General features: G+C 38.1%; 1 protein-coding gene across 7 annotated transcripts in view; it reads right to left on the bottom strand.

Annotated features, from left to right (window-relative positions):
• FRY (FRY microtubule binding protein) overlaps positions 1-27,350 on the bottom strand; it is a 455,382-nt gene that overhangs the window by 130,874 nt on the left and 297,158 nt on the right. For all 7 annotated transcript variants that reach the window (XM_064361739.1, XM_064361738.1, XM_012465518.3 and 4 more), the window contains 7 exons: positions 26,147-26,233; positions 23,239-23,410; positions 21,831-21,963; positions 17,964-18,071; positions 7,533-7,791; positions 3,806-3,988; positions 1,719-1,805 (listed from right to left, as the gene is read on the bottom strand). In XM_064361739.1, coding sequence (XP_064217809.1) covers positions 1,719-1,805; positions 3,806-3,988; positions 7,533-7,791; positions 17,964-18,071; positions 21,831-21,963; positions 23,239-23,410; positions 26,147-26,233 — 1,029 coding nt within the window. The remainder of the gene's footprint in view (positions 1-1,718; positions 1,806-3,805; positions 3,989-7,532; positions 7,792-17,963; positions 18,072-21,830; positions 21,964-23,238; positions 23,411-26,146; positions 26,234-27,350) is intronic.

Below are 27,350 nucleotides of genomic sequence, written 5' to 3'. Positions count from 1 at the left end.
TTTGGCCTCCCAAAGTGCTAGGATTATAAGTGTGAACCACCACACCTGGCCAAGATACCTACATATTCTTGCCCTATGATAGCAAGCAAAAATAATACATTTTGAAATCTCTTTTAAGATAAATATCTATATTAATAAGTTCTTATATTCCATTTCATTCCCTTTTAAATCTAGATAACAAAGGTTAGGGGTCATCAATTTTCAAATAATCTAGCTGTTGTGCCTAGAAAGGACATGCCTTTATGTTTGTTAGGCATGTAAAATGATCCATTTTGTCTGTTGTTTATGAATTCCCATGGGTAAGAGTATTATAACAGTGGCCTCAATGGTCAACAGTCTGTAAGGAGCAGAGCTAGAGGTGCAGAGCCTGAAAGACGAGATGGCAATACAGGCTCTGGCCAAAGCCTGTGACCTGGGACAAGTACTGAACATCCCCGGGTCTCTGTTTATTGAATTTATGACTTGGGAATTATAATCCTGATCTCACCTAATCTTTCAGTGAATTACATGAGATAACAGCTGTAAAAACACCTGGCACAAAGCAGGCACTGCTTCTCCCACTACTCTCTCCCCATTTCTGTACATCTTCCTAAGTGCAGTATTATTGAGCTAGTTACCCAGCTAAGATTTTGATGTTGGTAAACGCAGAACAAAAGCACATGAACAAAATATAAAGTGTTATCTGTAGGCAAGTAGGATATGTATATAAAACAAGGCTGAGTATTCCATTCCATGTCAAAACAATTTGTAATTCTAAAAGAAGTAGGGCTATTTCACTATTATTGTTAAGGTCTGCAGTATTTGGCTTATAGTTTTAACAATATGACCACAAGCAAGAACAGGGCTACTATAAATATGAATCTGTGTTCAATCAAGTTAGAAAAGGCCACGAAAAGCTCCCAATGTCTTCAGGTTTTGTATACATTTATAATTATCTGACAAGTATTCGTGCGTCAGGAGTCAACAACATCAGTAACATGGATTCTGCAAGGAATCCCAGATCTGCCGGCCTCCCTTCAGCTATTTAGCCCAAATTAATCCAGGTCCTGTTATTATACTTTCCTTTTTTAAAAGTCAGATAACTAAAATCAGTTTAAATTTCCCTTCTATACTTGTTCAGGAAATTGAAAGTTGCCGATGTGTTTTTAAAAAGGAAGAATGTATTTGTGTAGCAGATAAAACTCTCCTAGGTTCAGAGTTCAAACCTGGGAAGGAGAGTTCTAGAGCCCAGACTTGACCTTGATCTCTAGAACTCTCTTTCTGTGTGACTGTGGACTTACCCCTTAACATTTTAGAGTTTCAGTAACTGTGAGAATCAAATAAAATAATAAATGCGAAGGCACCGTGTGAACTACAAAGTACCACAAAAATAGAAGTTACATATTAAGTATAATACTAGTGTTAAGTATAATATTAAGTGATAAGTACAATAAATAAAGCAAATTAATTTTCCTTAAGAATCCCAAGCAATTCCTCTTAAAGCTGTAGTTTTAAAATATTATCTATATTCCTAAGCCTCAGATTTTGTGTGAAATTTATCTGAATGTCTCTTAAGCTAACATTTGAAAAACTAGTCTTATCTTCATAAGTATTTTTGGGTCAGTTTATTAATCTGACATAAACACCCAAATTATTCCACATAATTTTTCATTGACTCTCTATTTTAGATAGGTCCAGAGCTTTTAAGAACTATTAGTTGGAATCAAATGTGTACTTACTGAATCCGAAACTGCTACATGAATGAAACTTTCTAGAATGGAAGAACTTAGCTGATCCATGACATCAATCATCGGCCTGTCGTCATCCTGTACAAAGGGGAGGTGATTACTCTCCATGGGAAAATGAATCCTCCTCACCCACCCCACTGCCTTTGTCTGATACATGAAGCAGAATGGCTTGTGAGATAGCGATAAGGATTTTCACACAGAAAAGTGAGTGCCTAGATGGTGGAAGGCAGTGATTAAAACTCTTGTGGTTCTGAGGTTCGTCTTCCAAGTTTTAGTGGAAGATAATTAGAGCTCCAATTTCACCTTGTACTGAAAAGACATATACCTGAATTTCAGACTCATAAATGTACATGTATGAATCTACCAGTACCATACATGATTCACTACAGTGTTCACGTTGTTAATTTCAAGAAGCAGAAACCCTGCAAGAACATGCTTTGTCAGACCACTAACTAAAATGCTCCTTAGTTTAAGTCATTTGTCTTTTAAAATAAGTGGTCAATTGTTTACTGCGATTGAATTTTAGTCCCAAAGAAACTAGACCGACCACACACTCTTTGTAGTATCTACGTAATATATAACTTTTTGATATAAGATGCAAATTGGAAAGGGCACGAGAGAGTATCAGTGAAAATTCTACATGAGTAATACATAAATGAATGCATTCATTCATTTATATATCATAAATATATAAATTAATTCATCCATTCATTTATATATTATGAACATAATATATTATATGTAATGAATATATAAATGAATATTCATTTATATATTATATATTCATTCACCATCCTTTATTATGGAGAAATTTGGAAATATAAAATTATTTCCTCAAAAGCCTTAGAGAAAAGCCTTGGAATCTCTATATTCATGTGTGAATGACAAAAACATTATGGCTGGTTAAAGAAAGTGACATATGAGGAACACCCTTGACACAGTCTAGTTGATTAGCACTTAAGAAGTAGGGCATTAGAAGCATGTGTATATATCTGTCATTGAATTCTGACTCTGTCACATTCTAGCTGTTCATTGTAGGGAGGGCATTTAACCTCTCTAAGCCTCAGTCTCAGTGTCTGTACAATGGGATAATAACCAAACCAATCCTTAGGTTATTACGAGGGTTAAATGAGATACTATGCATAAAGTACTTAGCACAGTGCCTGACACATACATGGTAATTATTATTATCATTACTTTCATGATTACAAACTTGATGAAGGTTTGCTAAAATATAGCATGTCTTAGAGATTCATTAACCAGGTGCCAGAGATGTGGCCCTGAAATATATCAGAAAGCTATCCAAAGAAATGTGAACAGAAAAGACTGTGATGAAGTTGAAAATATTTTATAAAGACAGTGACTATGTCAAATATTATAAAACCAAATTAGTTATTTTTAAAAGAAGAAAATGGAAAGTGGTAATTTTCTAAAGAAGTATATAACATGAAAAGCTGGTCCTTCTTTCATCAAATTGTGCCTTTGGTTTGGCCATCCATGCTAGCTTGCAAGATAGCAATAAACATTTTCTCTGAACAAGGTGTACATCATTTGGCCAAATGTGGGGTGTCAGCAGGCAGTGATCAATAATTGGCTTCCTTCTCCCATTTCAAGAGGACATGTTTCTTGTGATGTCATTTTCTACCATCATCAAGATTAAATATCTTTCAATTTGCCAGACTCTTTGGTAACTTTATCATTTTAAATGAGATGTGTTATTTTTTGAAGTTTATTCTCTAATATAAAGTAATAATATCTTTTTAATTAGATGTGTGCTGAACACTATGAAGGAAATAATCCATAACCTAAATTAATCTTAAAATTCTTCACTTCTTAGCAAAGTAATGTCCCTGGAGAACTGGGATTGGTCTTTTCTATTGCTTTCAGAAAATATGACTTAAATCTAGTAGACCAAGAATGCTATTATAATAGCTTAAAACCTAACAATGAATGAAAAATGTGATACCACATGTAACATAAAAGTACATGAAATTGTAATGCATCATTTGTAGTTTTTAATATAAATTTCAGAACAGTTGAAAGTAAGAAATAGAAAAATTCAGAAGACTAATCCATACCTCAGGCTGTCCCAAGGCAACAAATAACGCTCGAATTTCCTTGAGTATTAAAACGGACAGTTTGCGTGTGGCCACCTGGAAACTGCAGAGTAAAACCAGAGCAAAACCTTCTACAGCATGGAGTACACTGCAGTGGGGACCTCGTTCCGACTGAATTCTGTGACTGGAGCCATTTGCAATGAGCTGTTATGCAATAAGAACAACATTCTGTATTCAGCAAAATAACAATGGAAGAAGAATACACTCATGTTTTGCACATTTGATCCTGTAAATATTAAAATAAATGACAGTGGTTTACAACCAAACATGTCTATGAATTTATTATTATTCATCAACTATCCTAGATCCCCTTCCGTCTTTCAGATCAATTATTGCTGTGGAATACTATCAAGCATCAGTTACTTCTGATGAAAAATAACTCTTCAAAGGCTAAAAACAAAACTCCTTTCATCTACACTGTTTGGTATCACACTGTATATACAATCAAAGTGGCCAAAGTTGTTATTTAAATTCTCCATAGACTTTTGGATACTATTAAATCAAACTTTCAAACATTTACTTTCTATCCATCCTTGCTTACTTGTTTGCATGTTAGATTCTAATCTAGGTTTTGCACAGGTCTGTGATGGATTCTGAAAGTTCCCAATCCCCAACCAAGTGAATCTAAAGTAAAATCAAGCCAGTCAACAAGGAAGTTTCCACCTTCATTTTTTTTTTCCTCTTATAAGCATATATAATCCTTAGTTTTCTACCTATCATGTATTGACATGTCTAGAACACAGGGAAGGTGGAAGGAGCTGAATATCATCTCTGGGGTTAACCTGTCAGGAATCCCAGCTGTTCCCCAGATGCTACTATACTTCCCTGAGCCTCCACAGTCCTTAGACTCTAAGTTATACTCTTCTCCAGCCAGATCCCTTTCTCCATCTGCTCACTGCCAACGCCAAGTTCCCACTGCCCTGGTTCTCCTCTGACAACACTCCTCAATGTAGTCTGCAAGATGTTATCATTAACTTAAACATTTAGGCAGGAGACATGAAAGGATAAAGAAACCACAAGACTGCACTGTCTTCTCTGTGGATATTGAACAAAGCAACCCATATGATGCTGGCCAAAAACAACTGGGGGTCACCTGACTTTTATATACCTACATCTACATCCATATCCACATCTACATCCACAACCCTATCCACATTCATATCACATCAACATTTACATCCACATCCACAGCCACACCTACATCTACATCGATATCCATATCCACATTCACATCCACAACCGTATCCACATCCATATCACATCCACATGTACAACCACATCCATATGTACATCCACACCTACATCTACATCTACATCCACATCCACATCCACAACCCTATCCATATCCATATCACATCCACATGTACATCCATATCCGCATCCATATCTACATCCATACCCACACCTACATCCACATCCACATCACATCCCACATTTGTATTACATTCCACATCCATATCACATCCACATGTACATCCATATCTACATCCACACCCACACCTACATCCACATCACATCCCACATCCATATTACATCCCACATCCATATCACATCCACATGTACATCCATATCCACATCCACATCTACCTCCACATCCTAACTACATTCACACCCACACCTACATCCACATCCATATCCACATCCATATCTTTTCCTTATCCATATCCACATCACTATCCATATCCACATCTATATCCACATCCTTATCTACATCCAATGCTTATCCACATCCATATCACATCAACATGTTTATCCACATCCACATCCATATCACATCAACATGTTTATCCACATCCACATCCATATCTACATCCACACCCACACCTACATCCACATCCATATCCATATCCACATCCTTATGTATACCCACAGCCATATCACATTCACATGCACATCTACATCCACATCTGTATCTACATCCACATCCATATCTACATCCACACCCACCCACACCTACAACCACATCCATACCCATATCCACATCCTTATGTATACCCACAGCCATATCACATCCACATGCACATCTACATCCATATTCATATCTACATCCACATCCATATCTACATCCACACCCACCCACACCTACAACCACATCCATATCCACATTCACATCCTTATTTATACCCACATCTACATCATATCCACATGTACATCCACACCCATATCCGTATCTACATCCATATCCTACCTACATCCACATCCTTATCTATACCCACATCCATATCACATCCACATGTACATCCGCACCCATATCCATATCTACATCCACATGTACATCCACACCTATATCCATATCTACATCCACACCCACACCTACATCCACATCCATATCCACATCATTACCTACCTCCACATCCATATCACATCCACATGTACGTCCACACCCATATCTACATCCATAACCACACCTACATCCACATCCATATCCACATCCTTACCTACATCCACATACTTATCTATATCCACACCTACATCCATATCCTTCTCTACAACCACATCCATATTACATCCACATGTACATCCACATCCATATCTACATCCACACTCACACCTGCATCTACACCCACACCTATATCCACATCAATATCCACATCCCTATTCACATCCATATCACATCCACACTCACTCCCACATTCACATCTATGTCCACATCAATATCCATATCCACATCTATAGCCACACTTACATCCACATCCATATCCTTATCTATATCCATATCTATATCATATCCACATGCACATCTACAGGGACACCCACACCTACATCCACATCCATATCCACATCCTTATATACATATCCACATGCACATCTACATGGACACCCACACCTACATCCACATCCATATCCACATCCTTATATACATCCACATCCTTATCACATCCACATCCACATGTACATCTACATCAACATCAACATCCATATCCACATCCACATCTACATCCACATCCATACCTACATCCAGATCCACACCTACATCCACATCCACAACTGCATCTCCATCCACAACTACATCCACATCTACACGTACATCCACATCCACATCCATATCCACATCCCCATTCAGCTCTAAGTCCCTGGCCTGTAGTCATATGCTCTTATAAATAGATTTGCAATCATACTTCTCTGAAAAAAACAATTTCTACTCCCTAAATGGCCTTGTGAATGTTAACAAGTCTAACCTGATGTGGAATATCATGCTCTGAGTTTCTTGGTCACAATTTATGCCAGTGGAAGAACTAAGGCTCACCACCAGGGAGGAAGTTCTTATGTGGCTGGAAGTAAGAACTCTAAAGGTTCTGGACTGCCACTCACTTACAGTGCCTAAAAGAATATAAATTTGGCAAGGCATGGTGGCTCATGCCTGTAATCCCACTACTCTGGGAAGCCACGGTGGGAGGATCACTTGAGGTTGGGAGTTCAAGATCAGCCTGACCAACGTGGTGAAACCCCGTCTCTGCTAAAAATATGAAAATTAGCCAGGTGTGATTCTGTGCACCTGTAATCCCAGCTACTTGGGAGGCTGAGACATGAGAATCACTTGAACCCAGGAAGCAGAGGTTGCAGTGAGCCGAGATCACACCATTGCACTCCAGCCTGGGTGACAGAGTGAGACGGTCTCAATAAGAAAAAAACAAAACAAAACAAAGAAAAAAGAAAAATAAATTCATGGATAAGGTGTGAAAATCACCTCTGAATTTCTGATTTTGTTGGCTTGTTCATAGACTTTTCCTTGTGTCTGTATGACCAGTTTCCACTGGGTAAGCAGCTGCAGCAGCAACTTCAGGGACGAATCAAGGAGTGTGTGATGCATATCATTTACTTCCCGGAGCAGGAAGTTGGTAAAGCCAAATAGTACATCTTCTCTCCAGTCTGAGAAGTCAACAAGTAAACCCTGAAGCGAATTTTGTGCAATATGTCGCAATTCATCATCCATATGAATAGAGAGCCTGTGAAATGAATAAAAGACAATATAATCATTTACTTTATTAACTGGTCTTCTAGAGCTAAGAATGAACATCTATTAATACATATCTCTTCTATTTGAGTCTGAAAATGGGTCTCCCTTATTTTTGGCTTAGTAAATGACTTACATAAATACTTTTAAAAAACTTATAATTTGGCTGCGTGTGGTGGCTCACACCTGAAATCCCAGCACTTTGGGAGGCTGAGGCGGGCGGATTGCCTGAGTTCAGGAGTAAGAGACCAGCCTGGCTAACATGGTGAAACCTGTCTCTACTAAAAATACAAAAATTAGCCTGGCATGGTGGCACATGCCTGTAGTCCCAGGTACTTGGGAAGCTGATGCAGGAGAATTGCTTGAGCCCTGGAGGTGGAGGTTGCAGTGAGCTGAGATTGTGTTACTGCACTCCAGCCTGGACAACAGAGTGAAACTCTGTCTCAGAAAAAACAAACAAAAAAACCTTCTAATTTTAGAATTACTGAAGCATTGCAAAGATAATACAGAGTTTTCCCATATAGGCTTCATCTGGCCTCCCCTAATGTTAACATCTTATAGAACCTTGGTACATTTATCAAAACTAAGACCTTAATATTGGTATGAATCTATTAACTGCTTTACTCAGATTTCACCAGTTTTCTACTGATGTCCTTTTTCTGTTTCAGAATGCAATCCAATATACCACATTGCACTTAGCTGTACTGTATATGAACACTTTTTAATACATCACTGGCTACAGAATAAATTAGTATCAAATCCTATTTTTAAGGATGAGGAACCTGAATACTGGAGAAGCTAAAGGACTCATTCAGAAGCTGAGTATAAATGAGCAATCTGAGTCAGGCCAGTGGTCCTAAAGCGGTTTTGCTCCTTGGGTATCTGGCAATGTCTGGAGACATTTCTGGCTGCACACCTTGGGGCGTGGTGCAGGCATCCTTCTAATGCATAGAAGCTAGAGATGCTGCTAAACACCGTACCATGCACAGGACAGTTCCTTATGACAAAGAATTTTCTGACCCAAAATGTCGATAGTGCCAAGGTGGAGAAATTTTGAGTGAGTTAACTGAATTCTAGTGTATCTGTGGTTTAATCTAGAGCAACACAATAATATTAAATCTTGACATTGGTAGGGTGGATTATTGCTAACCTATTGCTTTACATATTCATTGATTTATTTAATAAGCAAAGGCTTTTAAGAGAGACCTGCCTACGATTCAGTCATCATATGCCCTATATATAGCATTTAGGATATGGAGTTCAGTGTGGCTGTGTCTATTGGGTGAGGAGCCTGCAAGAGCCAGGTGTGAGTCAGTGCTAGAAAGGAAGCAGAGCCAGCTCACTGACGGGTCTTTGGGCCACCCAGGGAGACAACACAGCAGGGGAGGGGTTCAGAGTGTGTGCTCTGGAATCAGAATGCCTAGATTAGTGTCTTGCCTCTGTCGCCTATTAGCTACGTGACTTCAGGCTAGTCATTTAATCTCTAAGCCCAGATTGGTAAAATGGGAATACTAACTGTAACTGCATTCCATAAACCTGTTGTGAGGGTCACTGAATGATACATGTGCAATGTTTAGCACTGCAAGGAGCACAGAGTAAGCACTCAGTAAATGTTAGCTATTATTAGAAGAAGATGAATTTTATCCTGAAAAGTTTCAGGGAAAAAAACATTAGATTCGCTCTTGAGAAAAGAGAGTCAGGCAGGAATAGGGAGAATGCCTTGGAGAAGAAACAAGCCACAGACCACCTAAGAGGTCACTGCAATGACTTAAGCAACAAGTGGTGAGGGCCTGACCCAAAGCAGAGAAGTATGGTAGGGAAAGGGCAGATGGAGGCAACAGATATTTAGAAGATAGAGTTCCCAGGACGCAGTAGCCTGGAGGTGTTCGGTGTTAGAAAAAAGAGTGGCTGAGTCAATGGGTGCCCTCCATATCCAGGTCAGATATTATCCCCAACAAATAGAAGATCACATTGTGGCCCAGAGTAGTTAAGGAATTTGCTCAAAGTTAACAAAAGGAAGAGCCAGGAATTCAATCTAGGACTTCTAATCTTTAATCCCAAATACTTTCCATAAAACAAGCCTGGCACAAATCACCCCAGTTATCACATCAAATAGATAAAACTTCAAAAGCTTGATAAGATAAGCAAACTCTTGTCTTATTTTCTAAAGCATAAAGTACACCAATTGGTTCAGTTTGACAATATAAACCAGGTAAAGAGCTCTTTCGTTCACAGATTTACACTGAGCCAGGGAATATATTTCCTGTCTCAAAAGCACGTAAAGTTCTATGCAGACACTGAGAAGAAAGATCTAAGCTCATTTTTCAGGAACGTCTTATACCATTAAAACTATAGTTCTTAAGTAGTTGCTGAAAGAAGAATGAGAAGGCTTTAACCTGGGCTTCCAATCTAGAATTGTCTAAAACAGGAGTTTTCAAACTTTCTTTATATTTCATTCAGCAGCAGGCCCAATTTTTTTTCCAACAAAAGTTTATGGAGAGCTCTGTGGTGGTAAATTTTATATGTCAACTTGGCTGGGCCTCAGTGCCCAGATATTTGGTTGACATTATTCTGGATGTTTTCGGTGAGATTAACATTTAAATCAGTGGACTTTGAGGAAAGCAGTTTTCCCTCCCTCATGTGGGTGGCCTTATTTGACCAGTTGCAGGCCTGACTGGAACAAAAGATTGGACTCCCCTGAGCAAAAGAGAAATTCTACAACCTTTAGAGTTCATCTGCAACATTGGTTCTTCCTGGTTCTAGAGCAGACTGCATTCAGATTCAAACTGGAAACTTGGCTCTTCTGAATCTCCAGCCTGCCAGATTTCAGACAAGAACTGCAGCACTGGCTGTCCTGGGTCTCCAGCTTGCTGGCCCCCCGTGAAGATTTTGGAACTGTCAGTCTCCACATTGCATAAGCCAATTCCTTACAATAAATCTCTTTCTCTCTATACCTCTTATTGCTTCTGTTTCTCTCTGGAAAACTCTAATACAAACTTCAATTTTTATATATATATATATATAGTATAAATATACAAGATGTATATATATAAGATGTATAGATGTATTGATATATAAGATGTATATATATACACACATATATATACACACACATATATACACACACATACACACACACACACACACACACATAAAACCTGAGCCACTCTGGTTAAAGTTGGAGGCAAAAGGCCTGAAGCCCATCTATTTGGGGAGAAAACACTCCTTCACTTGCCAAGAAGCTCTGAGTCATCTCTGCAGTCCATAGTTTGAAAACACTAGTTTATGAAAAGCACTTTAAGTCATTTCCCCATCTTAGGTTTATTATTCTATTTACTACATTTATACCTGTCTGTGGTCTTGAATGTCTTAGAAAATAAGCTTCTACAGATAACAAGCCACCATTTTAAGGACAGGTGATAGTTTAATAACCAGGAACTGCAGACACTAAATAAATGTTAACTGATGGTAATGACAGTGGTCACAATTTTGTGTCCTCCACAAAATTCATACATTGAAGTCCTAACTCCCAGTTCCTTAGAATGTGAACATTTGGAAATGAGGTCACTGCAGATATAATTAGCTAGGTTAGAATGAGATTGTGGGCCCCTAATCCAATATGACTGGTGTCCTTATAAGAAAGAAGTGCACTTTTCTATACAGACAAACACACGTGGATAATGCCATATGAAGATAAAGGCAGACATCAGGGTGATGCTTCTACAAGCCAAGGGATGCCTAAGAGTGTCAGCAAACTACCGAAAGCCAGGTGAGAGGCTTGGAGCAGATTCCCTCTCATAGTCTTGAGCAGAACACAACCCTGTTGACACCTTGATCTTGGAACTCTAGCCTGCAGAACTGTGAGAGAATAAATTTCTGGTGTTTAGGTGGCCACCCATTTTGTGGTACTTTGTTACGGCAGCCCTAGCAAACCAATATCATCATGAAACCAGGCAAGCACCAAGGATGAAAGCCATGTCACGGTCTATTTCCATGAAGCCTTTAGTAAGGGTCAATACTTTCAGCTTTCCAAATGAAATTGATTCAACTCTTCATCTACTTTTGCTCTCATGCACAATTTGCCATCTAGAATCTGTTTTAACTTCAAACCCACAATGCAGGATCATTTTCAGGACTCTTGGAGCCCCAGGGCAGTGTAGTCCTTGCTATTCTTGGTGGCCATGACTCTTAAAATGATGGTGTTTATATGCTCTACCAGTGAAAGGCTCAAAAATATTCATGGAGGATGAAGACCAGGGAGGGGAAAGGGCTTCTGGTATAGAAGGCTTAGCTGATTATAAAAGTGGAATGTTTATAGAAGAAAAAGGCTCATACTGCCACAGAACTGAGACTGAGGGGAAATCACCTATCAAGATGAATCTGTGGGTAGCAGTTGAGGGGGAAGGGGAAGAAGCTGTGAAAAGGACAAGGCTCCCTCCCTGTGTCTGCTGCTCGAACCGTATAAGCAGAGAGCTGCCTGTCAGATATAGTTGCCATCTCTTCCACTCAGATCTTCCTCATTTTTACTTTTATTAGATTTTGACCAGATAATCAAGATCTTGTGAAACACATGGGATTTACATTAGAAAGCAGGAAAAAAAATAGCTATCTAAAAGGGAAAAAGAAGCCTTGGAGTTAAATGAGAGAGATGTCTAGCTATTTCAAGTACTCAGGAAAGTAGCACGGAGCTGGCCCACAGATTTACAAATACTATTAGATCTCCTTCTCTAGCAAGGATGAGGGTGAGGAGACAGCAGTTCCCCGAGCTGGGCCATCTTCATAGAGAAACTAGACTAGGAAAGAAAGAACAGGTCTCAACTGCAAACTAAACAGGTGCAATTATAATTTTAAAAACTATCCTTTGAGAGAGTTTGGTGGCAGCAATTAAGAGAGAACAGAGAGACTTTAGGAGAAAGCAACTTATGAAGAAGTCTGGCTAGCTTGGGGAACTAAGGCTAAATTTCTGAGAGGCTGATCTGGTTTTCAGTAGCCTAAAATAAAAGAAACCAGTGTTGCCAATACCAATTGCAGCTGCTACTCCCAGGCAGCTGGGATCAGGAGCACTAAACAGGCCTGGCATGATTCTCACTGCTCACGTCAGAAAGCAAATGCATAGCTGTATTCTGTACAGGCCACCTGTGCCACTGTCAGTGGTCCTGGGCTCTGTCTGTGGTGATGGAGAACAAGTGAGTGGTGTGAATCCAAGGCACATGCTGCTCAGACAAGGGTGCTACTGAACAAGTAAGGACATGTCATAAAGTGGTGAAAAAACAGAACTTGGACAAAGCTGCCTTCTTGGTTGGTCAGATCAGAAATAGGACTTTTAATGGAAAACACTTGCCTAAGGTAAGCTTCAGATTCTGATGGAATCAGCTTAGTATCTTTTAATAGTGTTCTTGTACAGAGATGCATGAATGAAAAGGGGTGATTTCAAACTCACAAATCATATCCAGAAGAAAAGATAAATTAGGAGAAACATCCTCCTCTGAACTAGGCAAGATAAGCAAAAGCTATTAGGAAGAGGTGCCCCACAATGTCACCAAAGGGAGTGAGGGAAGAAACACTGCAAGTGAAGCCCAGCAGACAAGGAAAAGGAGGAGCTTGAGACAGGTGGACTATTTACCACCAGGGTAGTTCTCCAGAAGGGGTGGAAATTTCTTCTCGGAGACTATTAAAGAATGAACCCCCATCTATTTACAGTAGTTTGAACTACATCTCAATTAAAATACAGAAATATGACTAAGTAAATGATTGAGGCAATATATACAATTGAGACGAGTTCTCTTTCAGGTATTCCAAACAACTAACCACTTTCCACAACACAGGCATATGTGGAAAAGGGAAAGCAGAATAAATGCTTAATAATTTTTAGATATCCCAGAAGACTGTGGAATCTGTGTATGCATTATCTCAGAAGTTTCCACAAGTCATAAGGGAACACCACATAAAACGGGTTTATTATTTTGCATAAAACCAATGACATTTGGAAAATGCTATAAATTTGGGGAATCAGATTTACCCTTCTGAAGTTCAAAAGAATAAACGTGTGCTCAGCTTACCTAACACAATGTACATGAAAAATGCATTGTATAGCACAGTGTATGTTCTTTGAATGTGAAGATATCTAAAAATAATAACTAACATTTGTTGAGAGTTTGGAAGAGGAGGGTGAATACTGAACAGCAAATCCTTGGTGCATACAAGGCACTGAAGCAAGTGACAAGGACAGAAGCCTATGGACTGCTGGTGAAAGCTCCCTCTTGTGGTCAAATGACAGAGCAGGAAACATCTAGGAGAGAAGCGAGAGAGAAAAAGATGGCGGCTGCCAAGGGGAGTCAGCTCCCCTTCCTATGTGGAGAATCCTCAGGAATTCAGACAGCTGAGCAGTCCAAGCTCTGCTGAGGATGGGAAGGAAGCACCCCCATGGGTCTCACCATGATGTCAGGAAGACTTGTGAAGCTTCCATGTAGCCACATAGAAAGGTTCTCACACTTGGCCATTATGAGCTGGCTGAGCAATCCATGTAAAGTCAGAAACCTGGTAGCTTGAAGAAGGCAGTTTTCCAGCTTTGTTGTATACACTGTTGTCATGTGCAACATACTAATGCATGTCTGAGGTGTGGGTGTCTGTGGTATTCAGTCATTACTCAAAATGCTGGGAGGGGCCTGGGAGCAGTTGTGTGGGACACAGTTGTAACTCCTTACACAGAACTGAGCTGGGAGGGACGGACAGCCTGCATGAACACTGCCCTTATTTTACCAATTATTAAAAAAAACAAGTTTTTAAGTAAACATGTACCACGGATGTGACTGTGAAGTGTCAGAAATAAAAGGTCTCACCCCTCTCTGACTAGACCGTATATTATCTCAGGTCAATTTAGTCTGAAGGCAACCGGACTGTGGGGGTATAAAGTGACTGAAGACTTCTTGTGTGGCACTCGAAACCCATATTTATTGCTACTGAATTACTTCACTTTTGTCCTCTGACCCTCTCGAGGAGATCTGAAAAGGCTCATTTTCTCACAGGTTAACAGAACTCTGTGTGCAGGTTGCTCCAGTTATCCTTCCCCCTGAGGAGAACGGCTCTGGCTTCTTTTGAAGCTTACGAAAAAGATCTTCTCATGGGTTTCCCATATAAGTCCAGTCATTTTCTTGCTTTCTCCCTAAAACTTAAACTCTCAGGAATATTTATTTGTTCTGTTCTCTCATAAAAAAACAAACAGCACCCATTGCTTTGGGCTTGTTAAGAATGTACCTCATAGTAAACAGGACGCACTATAAATAGCACTAGCATTCCAGCCACATCTGACAGAATTCCCTCCCAACATGCCTGGCACCACGGTCTCTGGGTCTGGGTGTCACTGGATTGGGCTGTCAAGGTGATTCCAGAAGTAGGAGCCTCCCACTCAGACTTATGGCAAAATAGTATTAGAGACTTAACCAGAACACTGCACGCCATTCAAAAAACTTAGTACTTCAAAGGCCTTAGTGTATATAATCACCAATTAGACTTTTATTGAATAAAGTGAACTTTCCTTCCACTTCAATTTAACTGATAACTTTTTCGCTGCAGACGCCTCCTCTCTCTAACCACACATCTTGTCATCTGGCCCTCTCAACAGTCCTAAGAGGTAGGCAGTCTCATTCCAATTTCACCCAAATTTTACCAAGGGAAAAAGATAGCCTGAGGGTTAATTAATTTGTCCGGATCATGCAGTAAAATGGCAAAGCAACGTAGGAAATTAAGTTCAGGCTTTTAGAGGAGGATTGTTTTCTTCCCATTCTCTTGCCCTGCTTCCTCCAGGTGTGTTAGATGGTGGCCCTCCAGATGGTCATGAGGCCATGAAGAGGGGCTTTTCGCTCAGTCACTTGTGCTCTGGGGAAATACACAACTCCTGGTTGTGCTGCCCCCTCCAGTGCCGACCACAGCAAACTGACAGGCTCTTCTTTATGTTTTCAGTAGCTCTAGCCCTTGTCTCACAGCTTTTCTTTATGCTCAGTCTCTGCCCTCATCTCAGGTGACTCAATATTTGCATGCATGACCCTTACAGTCTTAGTCTCTTTTTCTCTCAGCTTCCCAGAGCCCCTGAATCATTGTGTTCATTATTCTTTGGAAACCCACCCTTTGTTGTTCCACAGGTCTTCCTCTCACCCTGAATGGAAAGCCCTTTTTGATCCAGGCTTATTTTTTCCCCGTTTCCCTCTGCTTCCAGGGAATGTGCTTTTCACTCGCACTCTGGTTGCTAGGTCTCAAAAGTTACACCCTAAGCGTGGACTGGAAGGAAGAAGGATCCATGGCTGGAAGGCTGTTGATGATAGCAGAAAGAGGCTGGGTGACATCGGCAGCCAGAAGGTGGAAGGCTCTGGTCAGAGAGCACAAAGGGTTTGAAATCATGGTTTTGAAGGTAACAGGAGTTCAGGAAACCTTCACATTCAGCACTGATCTTGTGCTAGTGATGTCAGCAAGGAGGAAGGAAGTGGCTGTGTCCAAATGCAAGTTAAAGAGGAATGGGAGAGGCCAGGAGTGGTGGAACATGTCTGTAATCCCAGCACTTTGGGAGGCTGAGGAGGGTAGATCATGAGTTGAGAAGTTCAAGACCAGCCTAGCCAAGATGGTGAAACCCCTTCTCTACTAAAAATACAAAAATTAGCTGGGCACGGTGGCAGGTGCCTGTAATCCCAGCTACTCAGGAGGCTGAGGCAGGAGAATTGCTTGAACCCGGGTGGCAGAGGTTGCAGTGAGCCGAGAGCACACCACTGCACTCCAGCCTGGGCAATAGAGTAAGATTCTATCTCAAAAAAAAAAAAAAAAAGAGGAATGGGAAAGGGCAGTGGGCTCTAAAAGCTATTACTACACAGCAAGAGGTAATCAACAGAGGATCCCAAGCAGGCTGCCCATGAAAAAGAGACCGTGACCACAATAACCAGGAGACGTGGGGCTCCATGGGGACACTCAGAGCCTCAGGAGGCCACCAGATTATGTGCAGCCATGTGGGGTGGGAGCTTGGGTAATTTTTGAATATTGATGGGAAAGGTGTTCTCAGAAGGTGAGAGAATGTGAGTAAACTAGGCTATGCGTAATGCATCTTTCATTCAGTCAGCATGACTATTTGTTATCCTTCTCAAGCCTTTTTAAAAAAATTCCACCATAATCAGATTACAGAGCCTAAATTGACATTTTTTATCATCTTATTCCCCAGCTTAAAACTTCATCAGTCCCCATGCCTCAGCAAGTACTTAAGATTAGCTGAAAATCTACCTCTCCAATCTTATTTCAATTTCCTTTCATCATCTGGTTTGTAAACTATTTTCTTTTTTTCTCCCCCCAAACCAATGATGACTTTTGTTCTTCCTCATTCCGTGCATCCCATGTCTAATAATTTTGCTTTCCAAATTGCACTTAGGTAATGTCACTTTTGATTTTTAAATTAAAGACACACGTAACTGTCCACTAGAGTGTCAGATCAACATGAGATAACTAAGCTTACTGAAGTATAATAAGATAATTTCACTCAAAGAAAATAAATTTTAGGTTCTCGTTGGACTGTGCATTGGGAGGGTGATAAATATGATTTTGGGCAGCTTTCTGAAGCACTATGCTAAAACTAGTTTAGGATATCCACAACCTGTATTCTTGGTCCTCTGGGAGTCTGTGGACCTCAGATTGGGTATGAGATTCTGAATGAACTCTTTTTTGGCCAGGCCCATCTCATTTCCTGGTCCCACCTTTGTGCCTTTGCTCACGTCTCTGCCTTTACCTTTCTGAACTCTTCCTTCCCTTCGAGCGGAAGTTTAAGTTCCACCTTCTCTCAGAAGTTATTTGTTGCTTTCCCCAGTCCATATTTCACTCTTACTCACGAATCATGTATCATACATTTTGGTGCCATTAGTTTGCACAACACAGGCTTTGGGTTGTTAGCAACCTTACATGCTTATGTATTTGCTTCTAAGTTGGATTTTAATAATTTTATTATTAAAATTATTAAAATAATTTTAATAAAATTATTATTTTTAAAATAATTCTTACAATTTTTTTTTTCCTGCCCATATCATAGCACTTCATTCAGTAAATATTTGTCAATTCTAAATTACCATTCTATTTTTTTTTTCAGGAGTCATGACAAAGGATTGAAATTAATTTTCATCAAATAATGTTCTCACCTACCTAGCCAGCAAATCAATGAGTTCAAGTTTTGACATCCCATCAGGAAGCAGTCGAGGAATAGCAGCAACACAGGTCCTGAAAAGATCTATTTTTGGCTTTCTCTCACCCCTAGAATTAGAAGACAAAATTTAAAAATAGGACAAAAAGCTGTGAAATTAAAAACAAAATGAATTAAGTATGTGAACAAAGATTAGAATCCATACTCTCTGATTCACAGCCTGGTGTTGACTTCATATTATTCTTAAACGTTTATGCCCTTTGTAGCTTGACCAGTTCTAATAAACTTTAAGTAATTTAAATGTAAGACAGACATATATATCGGAAAAGAAAAATGCTGCTATCAATAGTATTTTACCATGGGTTTGCCCTTTAGTTGGGTCTAGTCCAGTTGCCTTTAAAATACCAGAATCACAGAAATGGCTAAGTGCATCAGTATGAAGAAATGTATTTCATTCATTCCCACATCCAGCATTTAAAAAAGGAATATTTATATATACAAGGAATGGTGCTTTTGTAATTGTGACATCTGGCAGCTTCTTTCCCTGATGAGTTATGCTTCTCCCCTAGAGCCCCTTGTCCTGTTTTTAAAAAATTAAATGCTTCCAAAATAAATCTTTCGTAATAATTAAATCCTGAAATGTATATAGTTGTGCACCCATTTCTGACTTTTAAAATGACACTGATGGGTCTGACCTCTATGGAGATATCCTTCTCTATTTTTAATTAATTTCTTGAGAATATGAATGTTTAATGATAATTAACGTCTTCTGCATTCTGTTGGAAAATGTGAAGGAGAAACACATATTTTGTGTTCTTTTGATTTTTAGTTGTTTTAATAGGTAACTGTTTGATTCTTAACCACTTATTTTATCGATAACCTTTATGGAATAATTAAACTACCCAGCAAATCTTTCAAATGACCTAAGTGACAATATGTAACAGCGTATCTAAAGTCCGATGACTCAGTCTTTTGAGCATAAATACAGAATCAGTACCAAATTAATGTGATTGCAGGGCACAAGCACAATAATGAAAATGCAAAGTAGCATAAAAGTAATTCCTTTTTGGAATAGTAACTGTGGTTAGAATAGAAATCCAACAAGCAGAATCAATCCTCTCTGTAATCTAAAGATCATAATCAAACAGCAATTTTGTTCTGTGCTATTACCTTTTAGTGTGCTTTTACAAATTTGTTAAGAATACAAAATTGTTTATATGAAAAATAAAACACATATATGTTGCCAAAATAATCTGCTTTTGTGGGAAGTCATAAGATTATTTTCCCAATAATCTTATGTCTTTTGTCATCCATAGACCTTTTGCATGAGCTGTTGAAGACTCTGGAGCAGAGGAAGCAGTTGCATAGGGTTTCCCAATCAGCCAAGGAAAGAAATGTTTTCAGATGATATCCTCAATAGCTATACAGTGTTAAAGCTAGAGATCTCTTCTAATTGCTCATTTGTAACACAATGAGTAGTTTAAACAGTTCCACTAGTTTGCTCACCAGATGTCTTTAACAGCTGGGATTATTTTTATATCTGTCAGAAAATGGATGACCTTGCCTGGCCTGAAATTTAAGGGCGAACACTGCCAGACTTCCAAGATGATAAAACAAGCCTAGATTAGAAACTAATTCCTGCATGATTTCCTCTTACTACTGCAGTCTTTGCTGTCTGGGCTTTTATGGGAAGCATATGAATCCCCAAAACAACATAATTAAGAAAATGTATTAACAGATGTTAAAATTATTATTTATTATTTCTTTACTCTCTCCCTCCCTTCCTCCCTCCCTCCCTTCCTTCCTTTCTTTCTTTTCCTTTCTCCTTACTAGCATGAACCACAATAGGGATGAAGAATAAAGACTGAGCAACACACAATGCTCAATGTTCAAGTTCTCACCCTACATAGGGCCTGGGAAAGTGGTGAACCAGCTTCAAATATCAACTCCAATAACTGCTCCATTAGTGTTGCGTGGGCCTCCTCCCTCTTCTCCTAAATGCTTATGTGATTCCCTAACATTTCTCTTCTTCTTTTTTTTTTTTTTTAAAGAAATAAAGCAATGAGTTATCTTCCACTCAGGAATCTGCCTTAAATTCTAGCATGAAAAATATTTCCATCCCTATCTGGGAGGGGGGTCTTAAGATGTTTGAATAGGAAAAAGTAAAGAAGAATCTTAGAAAAAGTTTGAAACATTGATTAAAACATAAATAAGATGTTTACATTTGAACATGTACCTTTTTATTATTTTGAATATATTGTTTTTGTCCTGAACCTATCTTATGATACCTATTGATTACAAATACAGTTTCCTTTAAAGCTCTTTATTTTTGTGAGAAAATAACTTTGCATTTCTTTTTTTTTTTTTTTAGAAACAGTTTCACTCTGTCGCCTAGGCTGGAGTACAGTGGCACAATCTCAGCTCAATGCAATCTCTGCTTTCTGGATTCAAGCAATTCTCCTGCCTCAGCCTTCTGAGTAGCTGGGATTACAGGTGTGCACCACCACGCCCAGCTAATTTTTGTATTAATAGTAAAGATGGGGTTTTGCCATGTTGGCCAGGCTGTTCTTGAACTCTTGACCTCAAGCGGTCTACCCGCTTCGGCCTCCCAAAGTGCTGAGATTACAGGCATGAGCCACCGTGCCTGGCCTAATGCATTTCTTATATCTTCTATATTATATATTGAAAATGGCTTTAATATATGTAAGAAGCATGGAAAAATGAGGTTGAAAGTTTATTGATAATCTGGCAATTTATGAGGTAAGAACTATAGCTCTAGATAGTATTTTTAATGTTATTAATCTTGGTCAATATCAATTCTGCTATTATTTTGGTTGAAAAGTCCAAAGCAACATCATCTTCACACTATTTAAATCAAGTAATTGGTGAGCTGCAGGATAATATGCATTATATAATCCCACTTTTGTGGAAAAAAGAGGTAGGTATACACATATCTTTATACTGACATAAGGAAAGGTCTGGAAGGAATCACATTGAGACAAGAAACGACTACTGATTTCACGTGGGGATCTGAGGAGGCTTTTAACTTTAGATTCTACTAAATACATATTTAAAATAATTCTGCATTTTTGCCTTTGTTTTAATCATGAGCACATGTTATAATTGCAATAAAAATGCATACCACAACATGAATTTCTCTACATAGGTAACAATCTTCAGACTAATTCCTATATTTGTTGTTGAATATGATGGATGACAGAAGAAATTTGCCTAATTATGTTTTTAGAAATTATGCCACAGCTACCTAATGTAATTTAATTCACAGCCCAACAACAAAGTCTAAACTTTCTTAAAATATAGAATTATAACCTAATCCTAGTTCCTGCCATAGTTAATAAAAAACAGCAAATGCAAGTTCTAATTGTAAATCTTGATCTTTAGATTTTCGCTAAAAATACTTGATTTCAACATTCAAAGCTACAAATGCTTTCTTAAAATGCTTTCTGTAATGCTGTCTGTGATACAGTCACACAGAAACTATGAAGTAGGAACTGTCATGAGATTTATAAAGATGGAATGTCTGTAAATTTGGAATGTCACTGTGTCACGAGTTGTGATGGTGCTTGGGAACAAAATGTCATTTCTGAAAAACATGAACCAGGAGTCACAGGCCCCATTTTCTAACTTACTGACCTAGTGATACTTGAGATATAACCAAAATAGATCAATCGCAGATATGATTTTATTTTTATAGTTAATCAAATAGTGTGAAAGTTTTTTTTTAACTATCTTTACTACTTGCTAGAACTCTAAGGAAATGAAAACAAAATACAGAATAAATGAGAATACTCTCTACCTGTGTCTTCTGGTTAATCTTTCATTAATAACTTAGTCCTCACTGTACTCACGTGATCATGTCTTCTGGTTCTTTGTTTAACATCTGGACATTAGTCAGCATCATACACCTTCCTACTTCTTTATCAAGGTGCCGTAAAATGTTGTCTACAGCTTTTCGTACTTGAGAGTAATATAAGGACATGCCTGAAAAACATGCATTATAGTTATACCTTCAAATGAATCTATTAAAGCATATCCTGATTTATTCATCCTTTATAACATTTTTTACTGAAGACCTTATGTGTCATTGACTTCCTTGAACAAAGGGGCTGTCTAATTCAATCTCATCTGCATAGCTCTTAGCATAGTGCCTTGTACTTAGTAGGCATTCACCAGATAATCATTTAAATTTGATTCATAGGAATTCTAATACTCAATGGGAAGTAGTTTCCGGAAGAGTTAAAATAAGAAAATACAAAATTCAAATTGCAAGCAATTTGAATTTTGAAGTTTCTGGTTATCACAAAAAAAATTCACCATCATTAGTGATTATGTGAATAAAAAATAATTCTCATTTTGGGTTAGGACTTTAATAACTTCATATGACCCTGAAATATACATGTGAATATTTTTAGTAAAAGAAACAAAACTTCACATCATAAATTTAAAAATGAAGAAAAATATATTTTAGCTATATTATTTTTACTGTTCTCATTAACTCTGGTGTCAATGTCCCACACTGGAAGGCAAATGTGTATATGAATTATACAAATGAAAAGTCAATAGCTTTGTATTTAAAATTTGTACCTTAATGAAATAATTTTGCATGATTATTTCTCATGCATTACATCTTTTAAAAGTCATTTACACATTACATAACTAAAGAGAAATATTTCAAAGCAAAAAGTGTTTCCCTCAGGTCTGTAGAATCCAGGAACTATCTTAATAAAGTTTATAGTAGGTGTCTACATTTGGGTACTTGGTAAGAAATAAACAAATGTAAAAAATCATCTCTTTGGGTAAGATAGTTAAATTAAAAAGAAATTCATCTCATGAGTCTAAATCTACAATGTAACCTGGTGTGTGTTGTGAGATTTGGCATGTTTAAAACATATGTTAAACTAGTTTAAAGAAAAAAAGAAGGAGATGAATGAATGAATGATAAACAGGATTATCTAGCAAGCACACAGATGTCTTGGAAACTTACAGTAAAATGTAGTAGTCAATATTAGAGGCTTAAAAAGACCATAGATAAAAGTCTAACATTTAAATGGCAAAATATTTACCGGGAAGTTCTAAAAAGTTTAAAGAGCAGTAAAACAAAACACAGCATGAATCAATCAAAACAATTAATGTTGGAATGTCTTATCATCTACTTCTATAAAGATTTTTAAAAAGTGCATTTCACTAAAGATAAGTATCTACTGGTTATTTTAAGGGCTTAGAAAGCCTTAGTTCTAATGCACTTCTGACACCCACCTATCATTTTGGCTTCCTCTTCAGTTAGCGTTTTACTCAAATATGTTTTCTTTACTCTCAATGTGTTTCCTGAAGGAAGAACGGCTCCTGTAACCGGCATGGGAGGTTCCCCGTCTTTCTGCTGCAAGCTATCAGCTATGACCAAGAATGCCCTTAAACCAATGTTCATTCTCTGTGAGAGACAATATTTTCATGACAAAAAGAAAGGCCCAATTATTGTAGTGGAATTCATCCATAAGTCTATCAGAGAGTTAAGACTGACTTGCATGTACATTAGTATGAGAAAATAATTTAAAAGGCACAAGAGTGTAGGACAAACTTATGAAAATAAAATTCAGTTTCTGTCACTGTTTTTGTTGCTGCATCATAAGAAAACAACCAGGGAGATTTCACCGAATGCGGAGGGCATGTTTGAGATGTTTATGTACTATATTCTGTTGATGGGAATGCTGGGTATATCTCCAAGGGATATGCTTTGATTTCTACAGAAAAGGTACAGAGATTTTAATTGCGTTTATTATTGTTGAGATTACAGTTTATTCTATATAGATCAATTTGGGGACCACTGACCTCTCCTTGTTAACACTGAGTCATTCAATCTACAAACAGTTATTTCTCTTCACAATTCGAGTCTTCTTTGATTTCTCTCAGTATTTTATAATTTTCAGTATTAAAATATTGCATCTATTTTGTCAGCTTCAGTGCTAAGTATTTTGTTTTTCATTGCTATTGTAAATTGTTCAATTTCCAATTGCTCATCATTAGGATATAGAAATATATTGGTTTTGTTTATCTTATATCCTACAAACTTCCTAAAATCATTTATTAGTCCTAGTAGGTTTTCTTTAGGCTCTTTGTACAAAAATAATCATGTTCTCTGTGAATAAAGACAATTTTATTTCTTCCTTTCCAATGTATATGCTTTTATTTCTTCTTCTTGCCGCTAGCACTGCATAAGACCTCCGGCTTCACTTTATTTTAGGTCAAGGAAAAATAGAGAAATTGTTGACCGAGAAATTGTTGACCAAGAAACTCTTCTCACAGACCAGCAAGTCCTCATGATGATGGGGATGTATATAGAAGGTCATTTAAGTACACACTAAACCAAGACATTGCCTGGAAATTACTGAAGAGTTGAGTGGTGGTGCAGCATAAATTTTACAGTAAGACAATCCTTTAGATCTCCAGGCCTTGTTCCACAAGCTACTTCCAAAATATTATTTAAGACCCAATCTGAACTTGTTTCCTGAGAAACAATGCCCTACAGCATATTTCAGCGATTGTATGACATCTGCTTCACAGACTGTGCCATCCTCCTGTCTGCTTTTGAGTGGGGTTATGGGTATGCCTTTGGGCTTATAATTACCAACTACTGATAAATGAATTTTTCCACGAGAAATTGAAGAAGATATCCAAATATTTACTCCTATGGGGATTTTTTAAAAAATCACAGTTCCAACTGTTCTGCACAGAGAGGTTAACTAATTAAGGACTGACTGAATGAGGAGTTTGAGAAAAGAACCAAGAATACATTTTATAGACGGTGATAATGATGGTAGTAGCTTTTAACATGTCCTTTTCAGATAAGTAAGCCAGTAATTCTGAGAATTGATTGCTGAAGACAGTAGAGCCATGACTGCTGAGAAATGAGTAATGTCTTGAGAACTTTCCCAGCAAGAGAAGACTCTTCACCGTACAGCTCTTTCAGCTGTACAGTGGCCTCCTTCCAGCCAAAAGGCTCTGGTTTGGCATTGGTCCTGCCCCCTCCCATTGGCCCAGAGACCCTGGCTGCAGACATTCCAGAAGCCTGTGAGGTCACTGGACACCAGACAGAAACTCCCATTTTTGGATTTCTTGTGCTGTTCCTAGATATGTGGCAACCTTAGTATCAAGAAGAGAATACAAGGTGTGATGTGAAGGAGCATGGGACTAACAGGGACCTGGGTCCCCTCTGCTACTAACAAGCTGCCTGTCTCCAGCCTCCAGGCCCCCTTCCTCACTGACAGAATGAAGGAGCCAGATGATAATACAGACATGATAGAAACTCTCTATGTATTTGATTTTTATGGTGTGTAGTATGCCCTCTCTCTCTCCCTTTCTTCTTTCTCTTTTTTTTTCTTAAGAGTTTCTGATGTACTCTTGCTAATATCACAATTCTTCTGCGAGTTGAGGTAGAAAAGCATTTTGTCCCTTTTACTGGTGAAAAAGCTGGAATTCATAGAGGTGTCACACAGCTAGGAAAAGCAGCAGGGCCTGTGGCAAGTGGCAAATTCAGCTCTGCTGACTTCTTGCCCAGTGTTCTTTCTACAACCTCATAGAAAAAGAGGCAGCGTGTCAGGCCTACTTCTGTTGGCAGTCAGTGTTTTTAAAAGTTTAAAATTGCATGTGCTGTTCATGTGCACCGGCCTCACTGTTCCACGTTGTGCATGATACCCACTGTATACGCATCTCCACAAGCTGCCTGCCCTGGAGTTGGGATGCTGTCACAGAAACAGATGTGGGTAAATTATTTATTAAATTTCACTGTTTTATTATTTTTATTATTACATGTATTTGTTCTTCTCTCTTTCATGACTTCCTGATGCTAAATTTGTTAAACAGTTATAAATAAAGCACTAACTTTTCTAAAATAAAACAATCTGAATTTTAGTGAATTATCTTTTTGGGCAAGAATTATTCTGTTACACAAGAACAGAATACAGTAGCACATCAACTTTTCACCTAACCATTTCATTCTAAGACTATTCATCCAAAATTTTGCTTCGAAATCTGAATTTGGATACGGACAGAAACAAATAGAAGACTTTGTGAGAAGACATCCCTCACCCCACTCTCCAAAGCCACAAGGCAAAGGTATGGCTCCGTGAAGACGTGCTCTGTTAGAAGTACATAAAAGGATCATTCATACCTCTGGATTGAGACTGAATGCTTTTGCTGGTTTTCCCACACAAAGAAAATCGAAAATGATTTCTTTCATTGCAAAATCTAAACGTTCCTATAGTAAAAACAAGAACACAAAATCAAAGTGTTAAAATATAAACTCAACATGAAATGGCTACTTTCATCATATGCACCAAACAAATAGGTGGCGGCTAAAAGAGGAGGGGCACTGCTCAGTTTTGTGACTTGCAGAGAACCTGGAGGAAGACAATGCCCATCAGAACCAATGGGAGGGCTGCTTCTGTTTTGCGTGGTGTGCAAGGACGCCTTCATTATAGAAAATATGTAATTGGCCCCTAAAGCACAGTATGACTAATGACAAAAGACTCCTCCAAAATCAAATAACCAAAACACTTGGGGTACCTGAGCTTATTAACAGTGTGAACTCTTCCTATTTGTACTGTACTCTTTAAAACGTATTTTTAAAGAGATCACTGCAAGATGATGATTTTCTTCTGTTCTCTAACATTAAAATTCCTTTGGCTCATAACCAACAATTCTGCAAGTGAGACATGTAATCGACACATAAGATATATGAAGGTTAGTTAATATATCAGGGGTATAGACCTATATATAGTATAATAGGAATAACACATCAGGTATACATATAATAATGTATATATATAATTAATATATGCAAAAATATCAGGAATATGTATAACAGGTATAATATATCAGGTATATGTAAATAATTAATATATATAAAAATATATCAGATATCTGTGTATACGTGTGTGTGTGTATATATCTATATACACACATACTTATTTATACATATCTAAATAAAACAGGTTCATTTTATATGACACATTCCAGAATAAACAAAGCACATTCTTGGTCACATGATAACTATATACAGAAAAATTACATTAATTCTTTCACCTGCAGAGCAAGTAATGTCCTTTTCCTAAGTACAAATATTACAGAGCTATTTTATTGCACCAAACACAAAGAGAGATATTACTGTCAAATTGTCTGTGAAGTAGTAATTGAACCTTACACTTTATATCAATTGTACTTCAACAGTACTTTCATGTCTATTATTTCCTTTTAAGCACACGATATTCTGAGGCAACATTTTCATCCCCATTTTACAGCTAAAGAAACAGAAAAAAGATGTTTTCTGACTTGTTTAAGGTTATAGATCTGGCTCATGGCAGAGGCTGGACTGG

This window comes from Aotus nancymaae, unplaced genomic scaffold (genome assembly GCF_030222135.1).
Source record: "Aotus nancymaae isolate 86718 unplaced genomic scaffold, 86718_ANA_hifiasm-v0.15.2.pri h1tg000043l, whole genome shotgun sequence".
Taxonomy (NCBI): domain Eukaryota; kingdom Metazoa; phylum Chordata; class Mammalia; order Primates; family Aotidae; genus Aotus; species Aotus nancymaae.
The sequence above is the reverse complement of the archived record's forward strand: the minus strand, read 5'-3'. Positions and strand labels throughout refer to the sequence as shown.